Consider the following 18,589-nt stretch of genomic DNA (forward strand, 5'->3'; position numbering starts at 1 on the left):
TCTTTGTCTGCAAGGGCTAAAAATAGTCCCAGGTGGAAAGTGGACCCCCTGGAGACAGGGTCAAAGACAATGAGTGACTGCTCTGCCTGCCTGATCCCCTGTACCTGGCTGGGTCAGCCAAGGCAGGACACCTGCCTGAGCTGGAATCAAGATGGAGAGAAGCACAGGAAGCCCCTGCTGAAGGGAAGAGTGCTCAACTCTACCTAGAGCCGAGCATCATCAAGGATGGGCAGCTGAGGCCCAGAGAGAGAGGCAGTGCTCAACTAAGTTCCACGGTGCATCCAGGGCAGAACAAGATGTAAGTGTGGCTCGATTTCTGCCCTATTGTTACTGTGGGTGATGGGATCTTGGCTGAGTTTTTAGGTTCTCATGCATGACAAAGAATCAGATATGGCACTAATGGTAATGAAAAAGCAGCAAAGTTTAATGAAGTTTAATTAGGAAAAGGTATGCTCAGAGTAAGCAGGCTCACTCAGGCAGAAAGAAATACAGCCCAAGCACTGAATGGATTGGGTTTAAGAATTTAAAATGCTTCGCCAGGTCTAGGGCACCTTTCATCGGGTCTTCCAGAGTGTGATTAACAACATGATTGATAGGGTGCCAAGTCATGTCCACTGTGTCTACTGTACACTCTTTTCCCATAACGCACTGCTACGGTGGAACGTGAGATGCAGTCCATATGCTGCAAGTGAAGAAAGGTTACTATATCCTGGCAGCAGGTGTGGCACACACACATCCTGGTTTGGGATCTGGGAATGTTTCTGGAATCTTTGTTATTCTTATCTTTGCTTCTGAGTAGCAGGCCTTAGGAGGAAGTTGGCCCTGGGGTGTTCCCTAGGTTCAGGTGAGTTGTCCCAACTGTACTATGTTACTGTCATACCCTCCTCCTGTAGCCCAGTCACTCATGGCTGACAATCCACTGCATGCTGCATGGTGGTAATGGAGTCACTTCACCTCTTTGATCCCTTGATTGAAGGGAGATCTTCTGCTCCTACCCCAGCCCTTAGGACTGAGAGTTCAATGGTCTTAGCAAAGCCTAAGGGAGAAACTGTTAGTTATGCCTTGAAACTACAGACAGTGATGCCCTGATTAAGTGTGGGAGAAGTGGAATAGGGAGGCGGGGCCTCCAGGCTGCAGAGGCCTCAGTTCACCAGCAAAGCTGCCTGCTCTGGCCCAGCCCCAGGCCATTTCTCCAATCCCAGATCTCCAAGCTCTGGTTGAACATGTGGCTCCAGACTGCCATGCCAGGTACTGCTAGTAAGGGAGAAATGGTTAAGCCTGCCACTGAGAATGGGGGAGCTCTGAACCCCATAGGGGCTGGTCCTCATTGCCACACACACACACACACACACACACACACACACACACACACACACTGCCCTACAGGTGGGCACCAGGACAAGGTTCTGGAAATGCACAGGTCCATTTGCCCAAAAACCACCCAGTACCAGGTAGGCCAGAGATGGGCCCCACCCTGCCCAGGGTGGATCTACTTCCCTCCCTCCCATAACCAGATCTGGAGCTGTTAGATCTTGTGTTGCTTGGTGACCAAGCACACTAGGCTCCTCTTCAAAGCATTTATCCCAATGTGATGACATAAAATTATGTCAGCTTTGGGAGGACAGTCCCCTACCGGCTTACCCTGATTTGCCCTGGCACAATATTGGCATGGAAATGCCAGGCACTATACCAAGTATTTCCTGTGCATTGAGCCAAGTGAGCCTCCCAATGCCCTCAGTGGAAGGAGAGCATCTTATCAAATGAGAAAACTGAGGTGCTGCAAGATTGAGAAAATGCATGGCTGGGAAAGTGGAGATGACCTTTACACCAAGGTGGTCTTAGTGCAGGATCTATGATTCCCAACCTGTCCTTACTACAACGCTGCGCCAGTCCTGAGCTGTGGGAAGGGTCATTTGCAGAGCCTCTTGCTGTGTAGAGGTTGTGAATGGTGTGGACCACTGCAAAGGGAATTCATTAGACACCAGGGAGCCTAGAATCCTCTCCCCTCACCCACCTGCAGCTTGTGTCACCTAGGTCATTAACCCTGTACTCCTCAATGCCCTCTCCTGTGTCCTCAGCCACTAAATGGGGAGGATAACATCTGCTTCTCAGGGTGGGTGTGAAGAACAACTAAATATGTAACAGTCCTATATGGTTCATGGGACATGGACCAGTATGTGAGTCCCCTCCCCCATGTGCCTGATCTCCCCAGGTGCCAAATCTTCATGACAAGGGTAGCTGAGGGATAGCTGTGGTGGCCTGCCCAGGAGCAGCTCTGTGTGGGCAACATGTTGTCCAGGGCCTTTCTTGGCCTCCAAGGGTGAGGTTGTATGTGTGGCCTTTAGGATTCTCCACTCTTTCTTGGTCTTGGGGACCTCTGCTGCTCAGGAGGGAGTCTATGTGCCAGGGCCATGCTCTGATACATGGAGCTCACTGAAGTCAGCTTTTGCAGAGGTCAGAAAATTTTATTCACCACCACCTCACTCTCTCTCCTCACCCTCCTCCCATCCTGCACTATGTCTCTGGTCTCAGCTCCATGGCTGGGGGTGAGGGGGTGGACAGTAGAACCCTGCAAAGGCTCTGACCTGCACTGGAGGGGGTGAATGGCAGCAGGAGCAGCTTAGGCCTGTGGCTCATATCCGGGCGCCTCAAAGACCTGCTGAGTGACTTGGATGAGGCCCCGCCCCTCTCTGGCCTTGAGTCTGCAGCTGGGCTGGGTAATCCCTAGGGTCCTGTCACTGGTGGCTGCTGGCTGCTGGCTGGATGACTGGTGCCCTTTCACAGTGGCCTTCAGGAGTCAACAGCCTTAGGAAGTGATGTCAGGGTGAGGAGGTGGGAAGGGGGCAGGGAGGTCCAGAGGGCAACATAAGATATTTTGAGGACAGGCAGGTCATCCACGTCAGACAATAGTCTAGGGCCAGGAGTGGAAAATCTTGATCTTACTTGGGCTGAAAATAGCACGAGGCAGCAAGGCCAGGAGCCTCACCCTCAGGCGAGTGGCCTGGGAACTAAGCACCAAGGCCAGATGTCCACACTGAGGGGCCAGGCAGTCCAACCAGGGTCCAGAGGTGGGGGCTTGGGCCCTGTTCCTGGCTCCCCTGGGATCTCCATTCCCCACATCCACCCATATCTGCCATAGGCCTAAGTGGCAATAAGCCTCCTAGGTCCTGTGTCCTTGGAAACCTGTAAGCAATGGATCAGGGAAAGCTTCCTGGCTGAGGCCAGGCTGTTGCAGCACTGGATTCTCAGGGTCTGTAGGGCAGCTGTGGAAGGGCTAGTGGGGCAGGACAACAAAGAAATGGGGACTAAGGAACTTGGCCTGTGGTGGCCACAGCCCACTCCCCAGCCACACATGTATACTAAAGGACCCAAAGTCATGACACAGCCCCCTGTTTCCAGGTCCCAGCTGGGGCTGACAGCATCAGAGCCCAGCTTCTACACTTCTTGCCATCAGAGTTTATCACCTGGGAAGGAGCTCCCTGAGCAGCAACTGGTAGGAAAGAGATAGGTTTGGGTCTACAGGAAAGACTCAGGATACCCTGGAAAAGGAGGCTGTCAAGAAAGCACAAAAGGACTCTAGCTGCATCAAGAGAGTATAGAAGCTAGAACATGGGAGGTGAGCATCTGACACTATTCTGGACAGGTCACCCAGAATTACATAATGCAGTCTTTTCATTACATTATGGTGTGTGATGAGTTCCTGTCATCTGAGGGAGTTGTGGAACCAAGTTCTATATAAAGCTACCATGTCCTAGTAGTCCCAATGACTCAGGAGGCTGAGGCAGGAGATTTACTTGAGCCCAGGAATTTGAGGCTAGCCTGGGTAATATAGCAAAACTCTGTTTCAAAGCAACAACCACAATATATAAACAGAGCTACTCCTGGGGTTGGATCTTCTGGCTTTGATACAGGTAAGTGGGAAGGGTAGACCTGCCATAGGAGGCAGGTGGAAGAGGTAAGGTAGGGAAGGAGACACCCTCTCTAAAGCGTAGTGGGCCCACAGGGCAAGGCTCACCCAGAGGGAGAGGAGTTCCTGTCCTGAAGGTCAAAAATGAGGCCACTCGGCTTCATCCAATCCCTGTCTGAAGGCCAGGGCTTAGCCCTACCCAGAGTCCACAGTCCCAGAGTGTGACAAACTGGCCTAGAGCAGTCCTGGCCAGGTCCAACACTGGCCACAGGTAAGCCCACTTCTCCCATATTAACCCCTGATTCAGCTGGAATACCAACCATGATTCCCAAAAGGTGAGATTTTTCCCAGAAGGCCTAGGCCTAGACCTGGGTAGAGAGAGGAGTGAATCTCACTCATATGTATCTTATACAAAGGAAGCCTCAGGGCCAGGGCAAGGAGGAAGCTTCACCTCTGTACTGAGCCTGGGCAGCTGCCCAGGCTGCTGTTGTCTCTGTATATCTGCTCCCCAGTCCCCTACCCTTGCTTAGAATGTGTCCTACACTGGGTGTTCTTATGAGCTGCTTTCCTGAGATGCCCCAGCTCAGAAGCACCCAGTCCAGGAAGGCTTCCCTAAGCCCCTGGCCACAGCCCCACGCACTCAGCATGACCCAGTGGTACACTCTTCAACGTGTGCCTGCTTGCAAGAGCCAGATGTTAAATTTTCAGGAATTTTGCAAAGAGATGACATTGCACTGACAATTTGAAATTGGCCATGGCAGGAATGGCAATAGGCAATGCTACAAATAAGGGGTTCCTCAACTCCTCTGAAGGTCCAGTTTAACATTTACCAGCACATGACTGGTTGTCACCCAATCTGGGGAACTGAAGAACTGAGATCCCGCTTGAGTCTTCTCTGCCTCACACAGAAAGAGGTACAGAAGTCAAATGATTTTAAAGTGGGATATACCCAGCATCTGCAGAGGGGATTTCTAATGTGACATGCCCCTAAAGCAGTTAGTGGGTGGCAGAAGAGAATGTGGTGGAGAGGCCCTTGTGTAGATATGGAAAGCTTCCTAGGCCATACAAGACAGCACAGCTCAACAAGCAGCACAGTCTTTAGTATAAGTTACAGTCTCAAACTGGGTCCCAACCCAGGGGGAGCCTCCAGATGGGTGTGACATCAGCCTCAGATGTTTATCTCTTGGGCTGGGGGTACTTCTCTGAGCTGAGACCACTGTGGCACTCAGTCCCATCCCAGATGCCTGTGGGAATTCGGCCCTGACACCTTACCAAGGTGCTCTGGTCAACCTGTGACTCCATCCCTCACTCCAGCTCTGCTTCATGGCTTCCTCTCTGTGTCTGGATTAGGCTGGATCACAGCAGTGGTACCGTGGTAGTGACAGCCAGATAGCTGCATGAGAGTCAGGTAGCACAGGTCCTGAACACTTTCCTTTTTCAAAACCTTATTTCCCACTCATACAAATGCTAACAGGGGACCTGGGATCAGGTGCCTTTCTGGATCACAGGGGTAGAGTATCCTCAGCCTCTGCCGATGACAAAGTCACTGATGGTCCATATCTGGGAACACTGTTCCATTTAAATGAGCCATGGTCCCTACAGCTCCTCCATATAAATTTGCAGAAGCCCAAGGGTCTCAGGTCCTAAAGCTGAATGTCCTTAGTGTTCTCGCTTCTGGCCACTGTGGACTCTGTCCGATGAGAGTTCTCGCTGCTGGCTGACAAGTCTCTCCTCTGGGAGCCAGTTTTGTCAGACCTGTGGAAGCCCAGCCTACGTCGAGCCGGGGTGGTAGGGGTGGGGTCTGGTGATGACTTGGCATCACGGGCAAAGCGGACAAGCTTCTGGCCAACCAGGAAATAGAGCACTGGGTCAAGGCAACTATTGGCGCTGGCGAGGGGCCGGGTGATCTTGTATGCCATATTGATGGCGTTGAGAATGTGACAGCTGAGATCAAGTGAACGGAAGGAGTAGTAGAGGGTGCGGGTGACATGGAAAGGCAGGAAGCAGAGGGCAAAAACAGCCAACACCAGGGCAATCGTGCGCACTGACTTGCGCTTGGCCCGTGGCAGCCCTCCTGAGGTCCCATAAGCTGGCTTGAGCAGCCGCCGGGCCATGAGCACGTAACAGACCAGGATAATGGCAAAGGGCACTGCAAAGAGCAGGCCCAGCATGACAGAGCTGTAGGCCATGAAGTGGCTGAAGAGCTCAGGTGCTGATGTGTCATGGCAGGTGATTCGGGCCCCACGCACACTAGTGGTGACAAAGTACAGCACAGGTGCCTGGCAGGCCAGCACCAGCACCCAAATGGCCACTGCCACCCGACGGGCATAGCGGGCCCGGCCCCAGTGCAGGGATCGCAGAGGGCGCAGGACACCCAGGCACCGATGCACGCTGATACAGGTGAGGAAGAGGATGCTGCAGTACAGGTTGGTGTAGAAGAGGAAGCGCACCAGCTTGCAGAGCACCGTGCTGAAGGGCCAGTGGTCACCGTGGGCATAGTAATAAACCAGCAGCGGTAGTGAGGCTGCATACAGTGCATCAGACACAGCCAGGTGGAACATGTACGTGGTGGAGGCATTCCAGCTCTTGAGGCGGCACAGGAAGATGTAGAGTGCCACGACGTTCAAACACAGCCCGAGCACACACACCACACCATAGGACACTGGCAGCAGCACATACTTGAAGTCCTCATCGAAGCGGCATTTGTAGCCCAGCTCATCCCCATCCCAGGTACCATTAATGGTGTCATTCCAGGAATCCGGGTCCACAGCCATCACCCTGCGGGAAAGAGGCAGGAAGGACAGCCAGGAGGTCATGGCCAGGGCTCAGCAGAGAGACCTAACACCCACCTGATCAAGGCCCTGAAATGCCCACAGATTTTTCCTAACCACACCCTGCGCTTTTGTTGTCATCTGTTCCTGGACCCAGAATCTCCAAGCCAAGGAACAAGATTGCATAACTAGCACAATCATATAATATATATATAATTCTATTTTGTCAGAATCATATAATACATAATGATAAATAATCTGTAATTAGAAGCCAAAACTTTAAAATAGGGGCCAAATCCATCCCACCCGACTATTTTTGTAAGTAAAGCTTTACTGGAACACAATACCCATCTGTTTAAGAATTTGAGCAACTGTGAATCCTGTGAGTCCTGAATTATTAACTCTCTGACCTGTAAATATAGTGCTGATCTTGCTCTAGAACCTCAGGACCAGAGAATTTGAGAGCCAGGCTTTCAGCTCTGAAATCAGAGGATCGGGGCATCCCAGAGGGGTAGAATTTTGGATTTCTGGGGAGGGGCCTTCAAGGCTGGCCGTCTCCCCAACACACTAGTACCCTTGCCTGGTGAGGTGATTCTAGTCAGGGCAGCTCAGACCTTCTGAAGGCACTGCAATGGTCTTCCTTTAGCTTTCGAGGGCTGAAGTGTGGGAGCCTGAAGAATTTCCAAGGGTCTCCTCTTTCATCATTCTTTTATTTATTTATTTAAGGTATTCCTATATTGTCACTTTCTACAGCTGCACTTAGCAGTCCCTGCAGGCTGTGAGGTTACCAGATGGGATAGTGACCTTCTGAAGACTCTAGGAAAGTCTGGAGTGGAAATGAGGAGAGAGTAGAGGTAGCTTTTTTATGGGACAAATTTAAATTCTTCCCCCACTTACCCAGTTTTTCTATGTACACTATCACTACCCTGAGGGTCCCCTACCCTGTCCCTAGGGAGCATATGTCGCCCTTGACCACCCAGCAGACCGTGAATGCTTGAGGGCAGGTTGCCACCTTCCTACTCTTCTTACCCCAGTTGTGACCAGGAAGAACTCTTTTAGTTGGGAGGCAGGGGACAAAGCTGGTATCCTAAAGGGCACAGAAGTGTTCCAAAATCCCCAGGAGGCACAATGGAAATCACATCAGGAGTTCAGGTGGGAAGACCCTCCTGAGTCTCAGGTTTCTCATGAGTAAAATCCTCCACCCCGCCAATCCTATACCTGCTCCTCCACACCACCAAACTCCCCTCAGGGGAAAACTATGCCTCAGTGAGGACAGGGAGGGTACTTCCTTTATGCTTTACAGGAACCCACTGTCACCCCCATACTGCACCACCGTGCTGAGCTGGCTGCTTTCCTGGGGGGAGGTTCAGGGCCCTCATCTTCCAGCCATGGACTTTGCATAGCTTCTTGCTGATCACTGAAGGTGGAATCTCTGACGCTAAGAAGAGGGTGGAAACTTCCCTGCCTCACTGCGGACTGAGGGAACTGCCCTGTCGATCTGCTTTAAGACATCCTGACCCCCCACCCAGCCCTTAAGCCAGCTGGGGACTCCATCACTGTGGCCCTGGTCCAGACTGAGCCTGCCTTCCCTTCCCCTCACTTACTGGTTCACCAACCTGTGAGTCATCTTCCTAAGACCCCAGCCTCTGCTTTAAGGGAACAACCCAGTCCTCTGTCTTCTCCCTCAAGCCTCCCCTCACCCTCTCCTGACCCCAGCTGCCTGGGGATCTCACCCTGGAGGCTACTCTTCCCAACTCGGCCACTAGCTCCTCTCACTGCTCATTGGCCCCACTCCAAAAGCTCCTAGCCTAAAAGAAGATAGGAGCCTCGCTTTGGTCTTGTCGGTAAGGTGTCCTTTCCCCCCAGTTGAGGGCTGGCTTCATCAAATGCTTTTCTCTGTCCCTATCTACCCAGCAAGAGGCCTGTCCTACAGCAGGGAGGGCAGGAAAGAGAAATGAATGAATGAATGAATGAATGAATCAATCAATCGATGAAGTGAATGAATAAGGAATGAAACCAATACAAGAAGCTGTGGGAGCCCAGAGTCGAAGGTACCTCTCCTTTCACTCCTTCACTGGAGAGTGTCTACAGGAGGATAATGCTACTTAGAGATTTGTCGGCTGTTGACTCTAGATGGCCATGAGTCAGCCTACACCTGGGAGCTCGCCTTGCCTGGGGCCTTCTCCAGACCCAGACAGATGCCTGGACTATCTCTTCCTTAACAGCTAAGGGAGCCCAGATGGCTCAAGGACATGGCAAAGGAGTCAAGTATTGGAAATTCCAGAGGAGGGTCGGCTGTCCGTGGCCAGCTACATGTTTTTGTCTTCCCATCACTGGCTCCTATTTGATCACATGTTCCCCATTCTAGGGTCCCTTCTCCTATCCTTCCTGTTCAGAAGATGCCAGGTCTGGGTTGAGCAGCTTCAGGCATCCACCAACTCACCCTTTGATCAATACTGTTAGACATCAATTAAGCCATTTGTTCAAGGTCACACTGCCAAGAACTGGACAAAACAGACGGGACACCCAGTGCCATCTGGCTCTAAAGTCCTAATTTCTTACAGCGTGGGATAAAAGAATAGGGAAAGGCACTGCCTTAGAATTCCCCCACGCTAACCCGACCTAACCTGCCCAGCCTCCCAGCTCGCCCCACCTCACACACCTTTTCCTGACCAGCCCCTGTGCTCCGGGTTGGGATGCTCAAAACAGGCTCAGGTTCCTCACTCATGAATGCTCGCCCTGGACAGAAGCTCTGCAGGAAAACAGGAAAAACAGGTTCCCTGGCCTGGGGCCACACCCAGCCTCCAGCATTTTCAGGGCTGGTAACTGCCAAAGGGGTCTCCTGCAAACACAGGAAAGTACAGATGCTGGCCTGTGTGGCTCCTGGGTACAGGAAGTCAGCCAGGCCAAGCCATCCCAGGGCTGCCTTCTCTTTTGGCTCCAAAAGAGCAGGCAGGTGACCTTACATGCTTGTCCTGGTCAGAGTGCCCTCTGCACAACTGCATCCCTGCCCTGATGTCTACCCCTAGCTCATATGCTCTAGGGACAATATATATGCTCCCACCTCCCTCCCAGGCATCCTCCTTCACAGGAGAAGGCTCTGTAGGGGAAGACCTCCCCCACATCCTTCAGGGTAGAGCCAGTCTCCAGTGTTCCCTCCCACAGTTCTGGTTCTGTCCCACAGCCCCACAGTGGAAAACTTGTGAGGATCCTTCACGTACAGCACATACTCTATAGTACTTCTGCTGATGAAACTCTGCCCAAGCTAGGTCTCTAACCACATCCCCCCACCCAATGTCTACCCCTGGGTATTGGCATTCTGCTACAGTGGTTTAAACATATGCACATGAACCCTGGACACACACAGGCACACGCACCAAGCATACTCAGGTTCTTTTGCAGCACATACACTGTCATCATCTAGACCAATGGTGGTGAACCTATGGCACAAGGGCCGCAGCAGATCATTTGTATGTATCACTGAACGCTGTAAAAGGGCTCATCATCACTGGTGTACATAGTCTGGTCTGAAACAGTCTTTGGAAATCATCCGTACCAATCCCTGCTTCACAGAGGAGAAAACTGAGGGCTAAGTCCTCTCAGGAACATCAGAATAGAGCCAGGATTAGAACCAAGCCTTCTTTACTGGCCCTGGCTTTTGTCTCACCTTCAAGTCCCTCATGTGCATCACACACAGGGCTTCAGGGAGGGGATGGCTGACTGGAAAAGGGACCCTTGTAATGGCAGGTCCCACCCCCCTAGGACCTCAGGCACAGCGTGGGGGAAAAAAAATCCCCTTCTGGAATGACCTTTTGTCATTTTCATCTCCACAGAACAGAGGAATGGTACCTGTGACAGCTGAGTGAGGCTGGGTCCCCAAGGGCAAGTGGGTGGAAGCTGCAGGAACCGGCCAGAAGGGGCCTAGGAAGGGCTTCTCGCCACTGTTTACTTGTTGCACCTTGCCCCGCTGCCTCAGGCTGACATGGGCCAGCAGCCTGCTTGCTACCTGTCTGTCTGCTCTAGAGTTCAGTGACAAGATGAAAAGTGCCACCACCTTCTCACCCCCTCCGCCCAGGCACTCTCCAGTGTCTCATCTCTTCAGGTGATCAGGGAGACGCCACTTACTCAAGTCCACTCTCCCTTTTTTTCCCATTTCCTTCCAAGATGTAGCCCCTCTCCTTCACCCCACCCTTGGAAGCTCATCACTCACCGAGAGAGTCCCCGCAGAACTTCTCGTGAAGTTGCCCAGCTGCAGGCCTGCACTCCTCCACACCACGGGCCCTGTGGCCTCACTGCTCTGCCTCTGCCCAGTGCGCCTGTCCGACCTGCACACTGTGGTCAGGTGGCTCCTTAACATCTAAATCTGATCACACCCTGGGGAGCTCAAATCCTTTCATGGCTTCCTAGAGTCCTCAGACTGAAGTCCAAGCTCTCTTAAGGGACTTAGTTGCACTTAAGGGACTAGTTGACTTGGTCCCTGTCACTGCTCCAGGAAACACATTTCCATCTTCATGTTTTCATCTCAGCACAGCACAAGCAGCCACATGGTCCTATCTTGCTCAGGAACAGTTTCTCTCATTTATTATTTATTATAGTTACTTATCTATTTATTTTTAAATAGGGTCTCACTATGTACTTCAGGCTGACCTTGCACGCACTAAGTGCCCAGAATGGCCTTAAATTCACAGCGATCCTCCTGCTTCAGCCTTCAGAGTGCTGGGATTACAGGCATGTGCTGTCATGTCTAGTAACTTCCTTCATCTTGTATCATGACAGGAGTTCAGTATTTCATATACCTCTTCTCATTTATTCCTGAGACTCAGAAAGAATAACTTCTCCAGGGTCCCAAAGCTAGCAAATAGCATAGAGCTCTTGTCTGTGCCCTTGACCACTACCTCCTACCCTGCAGGGAACTGGGCCCTGACATGCTTGTCTGCTCAGGTGTCCAGCAGAAAAATACCTTGCGGGTAGGGCCTGGACTTCACTCTTCTTACTTAGTACTTCCCCAATGTTAAGTGGTGGGAATAGTTGTTATGCCCACTTTACAAGTAGAAAAACTAAGGCCAGAAAAGAGTAGTTAGTTCCAGGTCTCACCAAGATCAAGACAGTCTAAGGCAGAACCAAACCTAGCATGAAAACCACCAATATGGGTCTTTCTCTGTGTAGCCTCAGGCTATTAAACCCAAAGCCAGGAGGAGGAGCCAGGGGAGTTCCCAGGCTGGCTTAGGAATTTCCAGGGCAGTTTAACAACATTCCAGCTCCTCCACTGGAGTGGTTCTGGAATGTGCTGCCTGGTGGCCCTGTCCAGCCTGGCAGGGGAGCGTGTTCTGTCACCCTCCTGGGGACCCTTGCTGCTGTCTCTGCCAGGGAGGAAACACAGAAATCCTAGTTCTGCTATTCTCAGCCGTAAGAAATGGACAAGCCTCTGAGTTCCAAAATCTAAATCTCAATTTCTTAGTAGAACCTGTCCCACAAGATTGTTGAGATAGTTATATGAGATGATTTTGACCCTTTTTTTTTCCCTACCATGCTGGGGATCAAATGCAGGCCCTTCTACATGCAAGGCAAGCCCTCTGCAATTAAGCTATACTGCAACCCGATTTAGACTTATTTTATGAACTAGTAAGTGATGAGCATATGGGGAGGGAGACAAGAAGGGAGAGGAAGTCCCACAGAAATTATGGCGAAGGCCATAGCGACTGAACACAGATCAAATTTCTCATGCTGAGGGCCACCCTCGGGGACGAGGCAGTCCACAGGCTCCCACTAGGGGCCAGAAGCCCTTCACCCTGCACCCCTCTCCACCCTCCCCGAGGTGACTGTATCTATGCTTGCCCCTGTGCATAGGGGCGGTAGGGTGGTGGACTCTGAGGTCAGACCCTTCCTGATTCCAAGAAGGCCACTCTCAAGGTGGAGAAGGCACACCCAGAAAGCAGTGATACCTCAGGGTGAGCCAGCCTGAAGGACACCATAGCAGTCCCTAGCAGGAATGAGTGGGTAGCCAGGGAAGGCTTCTAACAGGACAGGACATCTGGCCAACATTTTCGTTTTTGTTTGTTTGTTGAATTTTTTTTTATAATACACAGTTACAGTACACAGCGAGTCCAGTTTTCACAGGGAGTTGGTGCATGTTTACAACTCATCTTATTCCTTTTACTTCCCCTTCTTCTCCTCCTTTTCCTTCCTCTGTCTCTTGGTCCCCTTCCCATTGTAACTCCTTTAGTCTTATTTTAGTATGTGATATTATAATATTTACCAGGACCAGAATTTATTTAAAAGTCCAGAATATCTATCTTGAGTTTTTTCCCTTGAAAAGGAGTTTAATGGAAACTTTTTTTTTTTTTTTTTTTTTGGTGCCAGGAATCAAACTCAAGACCTTGCACTTGTCAGGCAGGTGCTGTGCCACTAAGCTATATCCCCAACTCCTTTAGTCTTTATTACACTGGTACCATGCTGACTTAATGCCTTTAGTTCTAGAATTCTGATAGCTACTAGGAAGAGCTGTTCCTCATTTCTTTCTTTCTTTCTTTTTGAGACAAGTTTGCGCTATGTAGTTCAAGCTGGTTTTGAACTCACTATGTAGCTCAGCCTGGCCTTGAACTCTGGGTGATCTTCCTGCCTCAACCTCCAGGAATTCTGGGATCCCAGGCATGTGCCACTTTGCCTGGCCTTCATCATTTTCCTTTAAAATGTCATTTAAAATAAGCTCATATAATTTTTTTGAAAACTAAAATTTTGATGATAAGTGATTTATTTTTACTGGTTGACTGCAGAAACCATTGCACCTTTTAGAAAATTTGGCCTTTCCATTCAGGAACAGGGCTCCTCTCTCCTATTTTAGTAAATTTTTATAGTTTCATTATGGGGGTTTTTCATAACTCTTTTCTGTTTTTGTTTGTGTTCTTCTGAGATGGGATGTTGCTATATTGCCCAGGCTGATCTCAAACTCTTCGGCCTAAGTGATCTTGTTGCTTCAGCCTCCCAATAGTGGGGACTATATTCATGTACTATTATGTCTGGTCATTTTACATATTTCTTTATGTTTTTTATTTATTTATTTTTATTCGTACACGCTTGCAATATATAATGTTTACCCTCCTTGTGGAGTTGCTGACTTGTATTTTAGGAAATGAGTGGGAGTCAAGTGAGTGGAAAGAAAAGAGGAGAACAAGCAAAAACCAGAAGAAAGGCAACATGAGCTGATACCCCTGTGGCCAGAGAGCAGTGGAGAGCAGCTAGGACGTTTAGGACTAGGAGCTCAGAAGTCACTGCCTGGACTCACTCAAACACTGTACAAATCCTGAAGGTCAAGTCCCCCAGCCTTGCCTGAAATGCTGTTACCAAGAGCTCGACTGCTGGTCTGGGGAAATAGCTCACGCATGACCTCAGATGTCACCTCAGCTGCTGTTGGACACTGGCATGATGCTTCCTCTCCAGGAGACCCTCAGACTCTCTTCCCCTTTCCTCAAGGTTCTTTCTCTTTTGGGGCCTCCAGGATCCTGGCATCAAGGGCTACTCACTGAGGCTGGAGTCAGAGCACCTGAGTGAGTAGGTCTCAGATTAGCCAGGTTTACAGACCAGGAAACTGAAACCCCTGCCTTACTCAATCAAGGTAGAACTCAAACCATCCCTCCACTGCACCCCAGCCCAGCCCAGCTTCTGTACAGGGCAACAGAGACAGCTACTGAATTCAACACTCAGAACCATTATGCCCTGGTCTTCACCCCAACCTATCACACTGGAATGTCTCCAGCCAGACCAGAGGCAAAAAAAATCTGGGTCTATGTTACATCTTAGAATCGCTGAGGCTATGCAGTCTTGGTAAAGTCAAATCTTTCTCTGGGTGTTTCACTGGTCAAAGGAGGAGAATCACCACTCTATGAGGAATGAGTGAGCAAAGGGGCAGGTGGGCACTCCATGGCATTAGCAAATCATACATTGTCCTGATGTGTTGGCCTCATGTGCCCATCACAACGGAGAGACGCTAAATTCCAGGAGCTTACAATCCTCAGCAGGGGGCCCTCCCAAGTGTTCCCAGCAGAGGGGCAGATGTCACAGTCTGAGCAGTCAGGGTGACTCCTGGAAGAGAAGCTGTCATTAAGTTTGAGAGCAGCACAAAGGCTTTGGATTTGGAAGCAAGAGCACACCGGGAGGAACCAGATGGAAAATGTGACAAAAGCAAAGACACGTCTGCAAAGCTGACATTCCTGCATCTCCCTCTCAGTCTTTCAAGTTCATTGATTCTCAGCATCCGACTCCAAGACGTTCAAGTTTTGGGAATGAGCATTGACTTCCTTTGTCTGCCACTCAAGTTTCTGATTTCCTCTGGTTTGGGGTTCTCAGAGTCTCAGGAGTCTGCACTTAGCATTAACACAGTCATAAGTCACATTCCTAGAAGCTATAAAGTCTGAACAAACATCTGCCAACGCTCTTCTGTGTCCAGCTTCACAGACACGAATCGTGTCTATGGGGGTGATTAAGCTACAATCAAGGGAAACCTAAGGACCATGGAGCCCACAATAATTCCTACCCAGCCTGGGGCAGGTGGCTAGAGAGCTTCAAGAGGAACTGGGATTAGAGGTTTGTTATGTGTACAAAGAGGTGGGAGGGCATTAAAGGCAGAAGGAGAAGCAAGTGCCAAGACTCAAGGGGTGTGAGTGCTGCCTTCTGGGAAAGATCAGGAGGTCACATGTGGCTGGCATGGGAAGTTAGGAGAATGGAATGTGTGGGGTCCAGAGAAACTGATATGCCAGGCTGAAGAGCTTGGCCTCTATTAAGGTTTAAGAGGAGAAGGACATGGTCAACACTGACCTTTGTGAAGATGGTGTCACATGGAAAGTGGTTAGGACTAATGAGTCCGAAGGGAAAAAGTCAAGGGAGGAGACTATATATACAAACATGTGATAAGAAGAGCTGTCCCTTGGCCCTATGATGTGGAGTGCATCCTTTTGTACCTATCGTCCAACCATGGGAAGAATCTTCCACCTACAAACTGGACAGGGAGGCTGGGTGTTCACTAGGAATCCACATCAGCAGAAGTCTGAAGGAGGCCCTTACTGTCTCTGCCTCTCCTTTGGGGAGCTACAAGGACAATTGACAGGGTACCAGAGCAGAGAACTGGCAGCTGTCCAGCGGAGCCAAGGTGCTCACCCTCCCATCAGAGACTCCGGTTACTCATTCTAGGCCAAAAGATGATTCAGGTGTCAGAGACTGCGTGACAGGGCAGTAGGAGCAGTCTTCTGCTCAAAAATCCTCAAACACCCTGTCACCTGCTCTGTGACCAACCTGTGCCAGGTGACAGGGACAGAGTGAAAAAGCAGGGATGGCTTGATCTCATTCTGAACTGGACTTTCTTGAGGGTAGGTACAGTGGTCAGGGAGGGCCCCACAGCCAGTTTTCTACACAAGCCAGAGGCCAGGCCTGAGGACCCAAGAGCAGCCCCAAAGGAATTTGTGTGCTGAAGGGTGCACCACAGGCCTTGAGGAGGCAGTTAGAGAAGAGGGAAGATTTCATCAGGAGCATCTCCTCCTCCCTTGCCCAGATCAACAAGCCTTCTTGGGTTCTATAAGTAAGCTTAGGTATATGTCATTGTAGCAGCAGCTGGGTAACAAGAACACGAGAAAGTCCCAAAGATGGGCTCTTACAGCAGGACTTAAATTCCCTCCGTTTGGATACCGGTCTCACAAGGTGGACCTTCTGTCTTGGACAGAAAGAGCAGGTAAGCAGGAGCTCCAGGCTTCTCAGGCTTGGGCTTTGAGACCTTGAGTAAGATATTCTCTGAGCACCTATTTGTTTCTCTGCAAAATGTTTATCTGCATAATTCCTGCCTCACCAGGTCACTGATGATAAAATGAGGAATTTTTGTAAACTGTTGTCAGTAAGCTATCTCTGCAGAAAAGGAATATGGTGAAGAAGATAGTCAATAATTAAATTCCTATAAAAATTCAGATAAATAGCACAAGCCTTCACTATTGTACCTGTGTCCTATTAGTTTTCAAAGCGCATTTAGAACTATGGACTATTACACCTCCCTGTGCACTGCACTTAGCTCACAAAATCCTCTCTTTACTGGGCAGGAAGGATATGCCCTGGGTTCCATCCCCTGCAAAACACACACACACACACACACACACACACACACACAGGCCTTTTCCTGATCGCTATGAGAATTCTTATAAGCAACTTTGCATTTGAAGAGGCAAAGATCAACATTCCCCAGACTAATACCTGGAGAGACACAATGTCTAAGATTTAAAGCCACAAAAAACTAAACTCTCATGGGCCACTCACTGGGCCTTCACACTCTCCTAGGAAGTCCTTGGGGGATCTGGAAGCCTCAGAGCCCTGTATATCCTGCGCAAGGCCACAACCTTATTCTGCATGTCGAGCTCAGCAGCCATTTCTGAAGGTTGCTCACTGTGTCCCCTGCACATATCTCAGTTCCTATTCTGTACCTTAGGACAGCCCAAGGCATGGAGGCGAGAAGGAGTGACAGCGATTCTGTGCCAGGTCTTCCTCTCACTTGCAGGTGCTGGCCTCCTTTCACAGGCTGTCTGCCCGAAGAATCTCCTCTTTCCCACTCGCACCCACCGATAATCGAGATTTCCCTGGGGCCCCAGCCTGACCCTCTAAAGTTCATTATTCCAGCTTAGATCTCAACAAGGCTGTGGACCCAGGCAAGCTGGAGATGCCATGTTGAGAGGAAAAGTAGTCACCTGGCCCCATAAATCCCAGACTTGCAGTGCTAGTTCCCAGCAAGGCCTGGCACTTGGGCCTGCCTCCTAGGGGACACTCTGCCTTTCTCCTGACTGACCCTTCCTTCAGTATCACCTGCCAGATTAAAAGTCTTCCGATAGATTAAAGTCTTAACTGTCCTTCTTCTGCTCCTTTCCAGTCCTACCACTGCCCGGGAGGACAGGAAGAGGGCCACCTAGAGTGACTACGAGTGGGGCGGCGGGGTGTAAGAGGGCAGCAGGTCTGTTGGAGCTCCCAGACCTCAGACCGCGGCCTCACGCCGCCGCAGGGGCGCCCACACCACAGCATACACACAGCCAAGTTCCCCAAGTTCGGCTTCTTACGCCTCAAGGCGCGCGCACTCATCCACTAACACACCGAATCGCCAACATACGACCTCGCTCACCGAGATTACGCTCCAGGGGAGGCCAAGTCGAACACGGGTCCGCAACGTGCTTACACCGTCCGTCATGCGGTGCACCCCGGCTCGGATCCGCGCCCCAGTGGGACGGCCAGAGGCACGCCGCTCTCGCCTGCCCACAGCTGAGTCTGCACCCGAGCCAGTCGGACCAGCCGACCAGCCGTCTCCCCCGCCGCGCCCGCCGACCTCTCTGCACTCACCCGCCCCTCACCTCTGTTCCGAGCTCGGCTTCCCCAAGGCTGTCGCCGCGGGGCCGGGCTCGCGCCAGCGTCCAGGCGCGGCGCGGGGTTCCATGTGCCCCCGAGCGCTGGGGCCCGCGCCCCGCCCCGCCCGCAGCGCGCCCCACCCCTCGGCCGGCCAGGAGGGGGCGGGCGGACTCTGGACCGATCCCCACACCGCCCCCCACCGCCGCCGCAGATAGCGGCCACCCCGCCACCCACTTGTGGATAGCGCCCGGCGCAGGGCCGTGGGTCAGCCTGTCCGCACGCGGTGATGAGCAGGAAGGGGCGCGCGGCGACGGTCCCACATCCTGGCCGGGCAGAAGACTCGCGCCTGGCTCACGGGAGCAGGAGCAGGTTTGCGAGAAGCCCAAGGTTTACAAGGTTTGTCCTGTCGCTGTCCACCGTGAGACCTTTGTGCCAACTAGCCACCTCCGCCCTAAATCCTGCCCAGCCTGTCTCGCCTTGGAGGGACCAGATTAGAGTACAAAACTGAGAAGGCCGATGCAGGCTGGCATTCAGGCTCCTACCTCTCCCC

The 18,589-nt window shown here is 51.2% G+C and overlaps 1 protein-coding gene across 11 annotated transcripts; it reads right to left on the reverse strand.

The window, feature by feature from the left end:
* Window positions 1-402: 402 nt before the first annotated feature.
* On the reverse strand, window positions 403-18,418 carry P2ry2 (purinergic receptor P2Y2). Of its 11 annotated transcripts, none has more exons than XM_013145338.3 (3): window positions 18,274-18,410; window positions 9,341-9,430; window positions 403-6,685 (listed from the first exon to the last, which is right to left on the reverse strand). In XM_013145338.3, exon 3 carries the CDS (start codon window positions 6,679-6,681, stop codon window positions 5,551-5,553), a length of 1,131 nt encoding a protein of 376 aa, XP_013000792.2. In that variant the 5' UTR covers window positions 6,682-6,685; window positions 9,341-9,430; window positions 18,274-18,410; the 3' UTR covers window positions 403-5,550. The 11 variants fall into 11 exon arrangements, with proteins under 11 accessions (XP_013000792.2, XP_063112608.1, XP_003463503.2 ...); XM_063256538.1 differs by having other exon boundaries at window positions 9,341-9,520; XM_003463455.4 differs by lacking the exon at window positions 18,274-18,410 and adding an exon at window positions 18,045-18,172.
* Between the last annotated feature and the right edge of the window lie 171 nt (window positions 18,419-18,589).

Source organism: Cavia porcellus, unplaced genomic scaffold (genome assembly GCF_034190915.1).
Source record: "Cavia porcellus strain 051 isolate PalLab524CR breed Dunkin Hartley unplaced genomic scaffold, mCavPor4.1 scaffold_9, whole genome shotgun sequence".
Taxonomy (NCBI): Eukaryota; Metazoa; Chordata; class Mammalia; order Rodentia; family Caviidae; genus Cavia; species Cavia porcellus.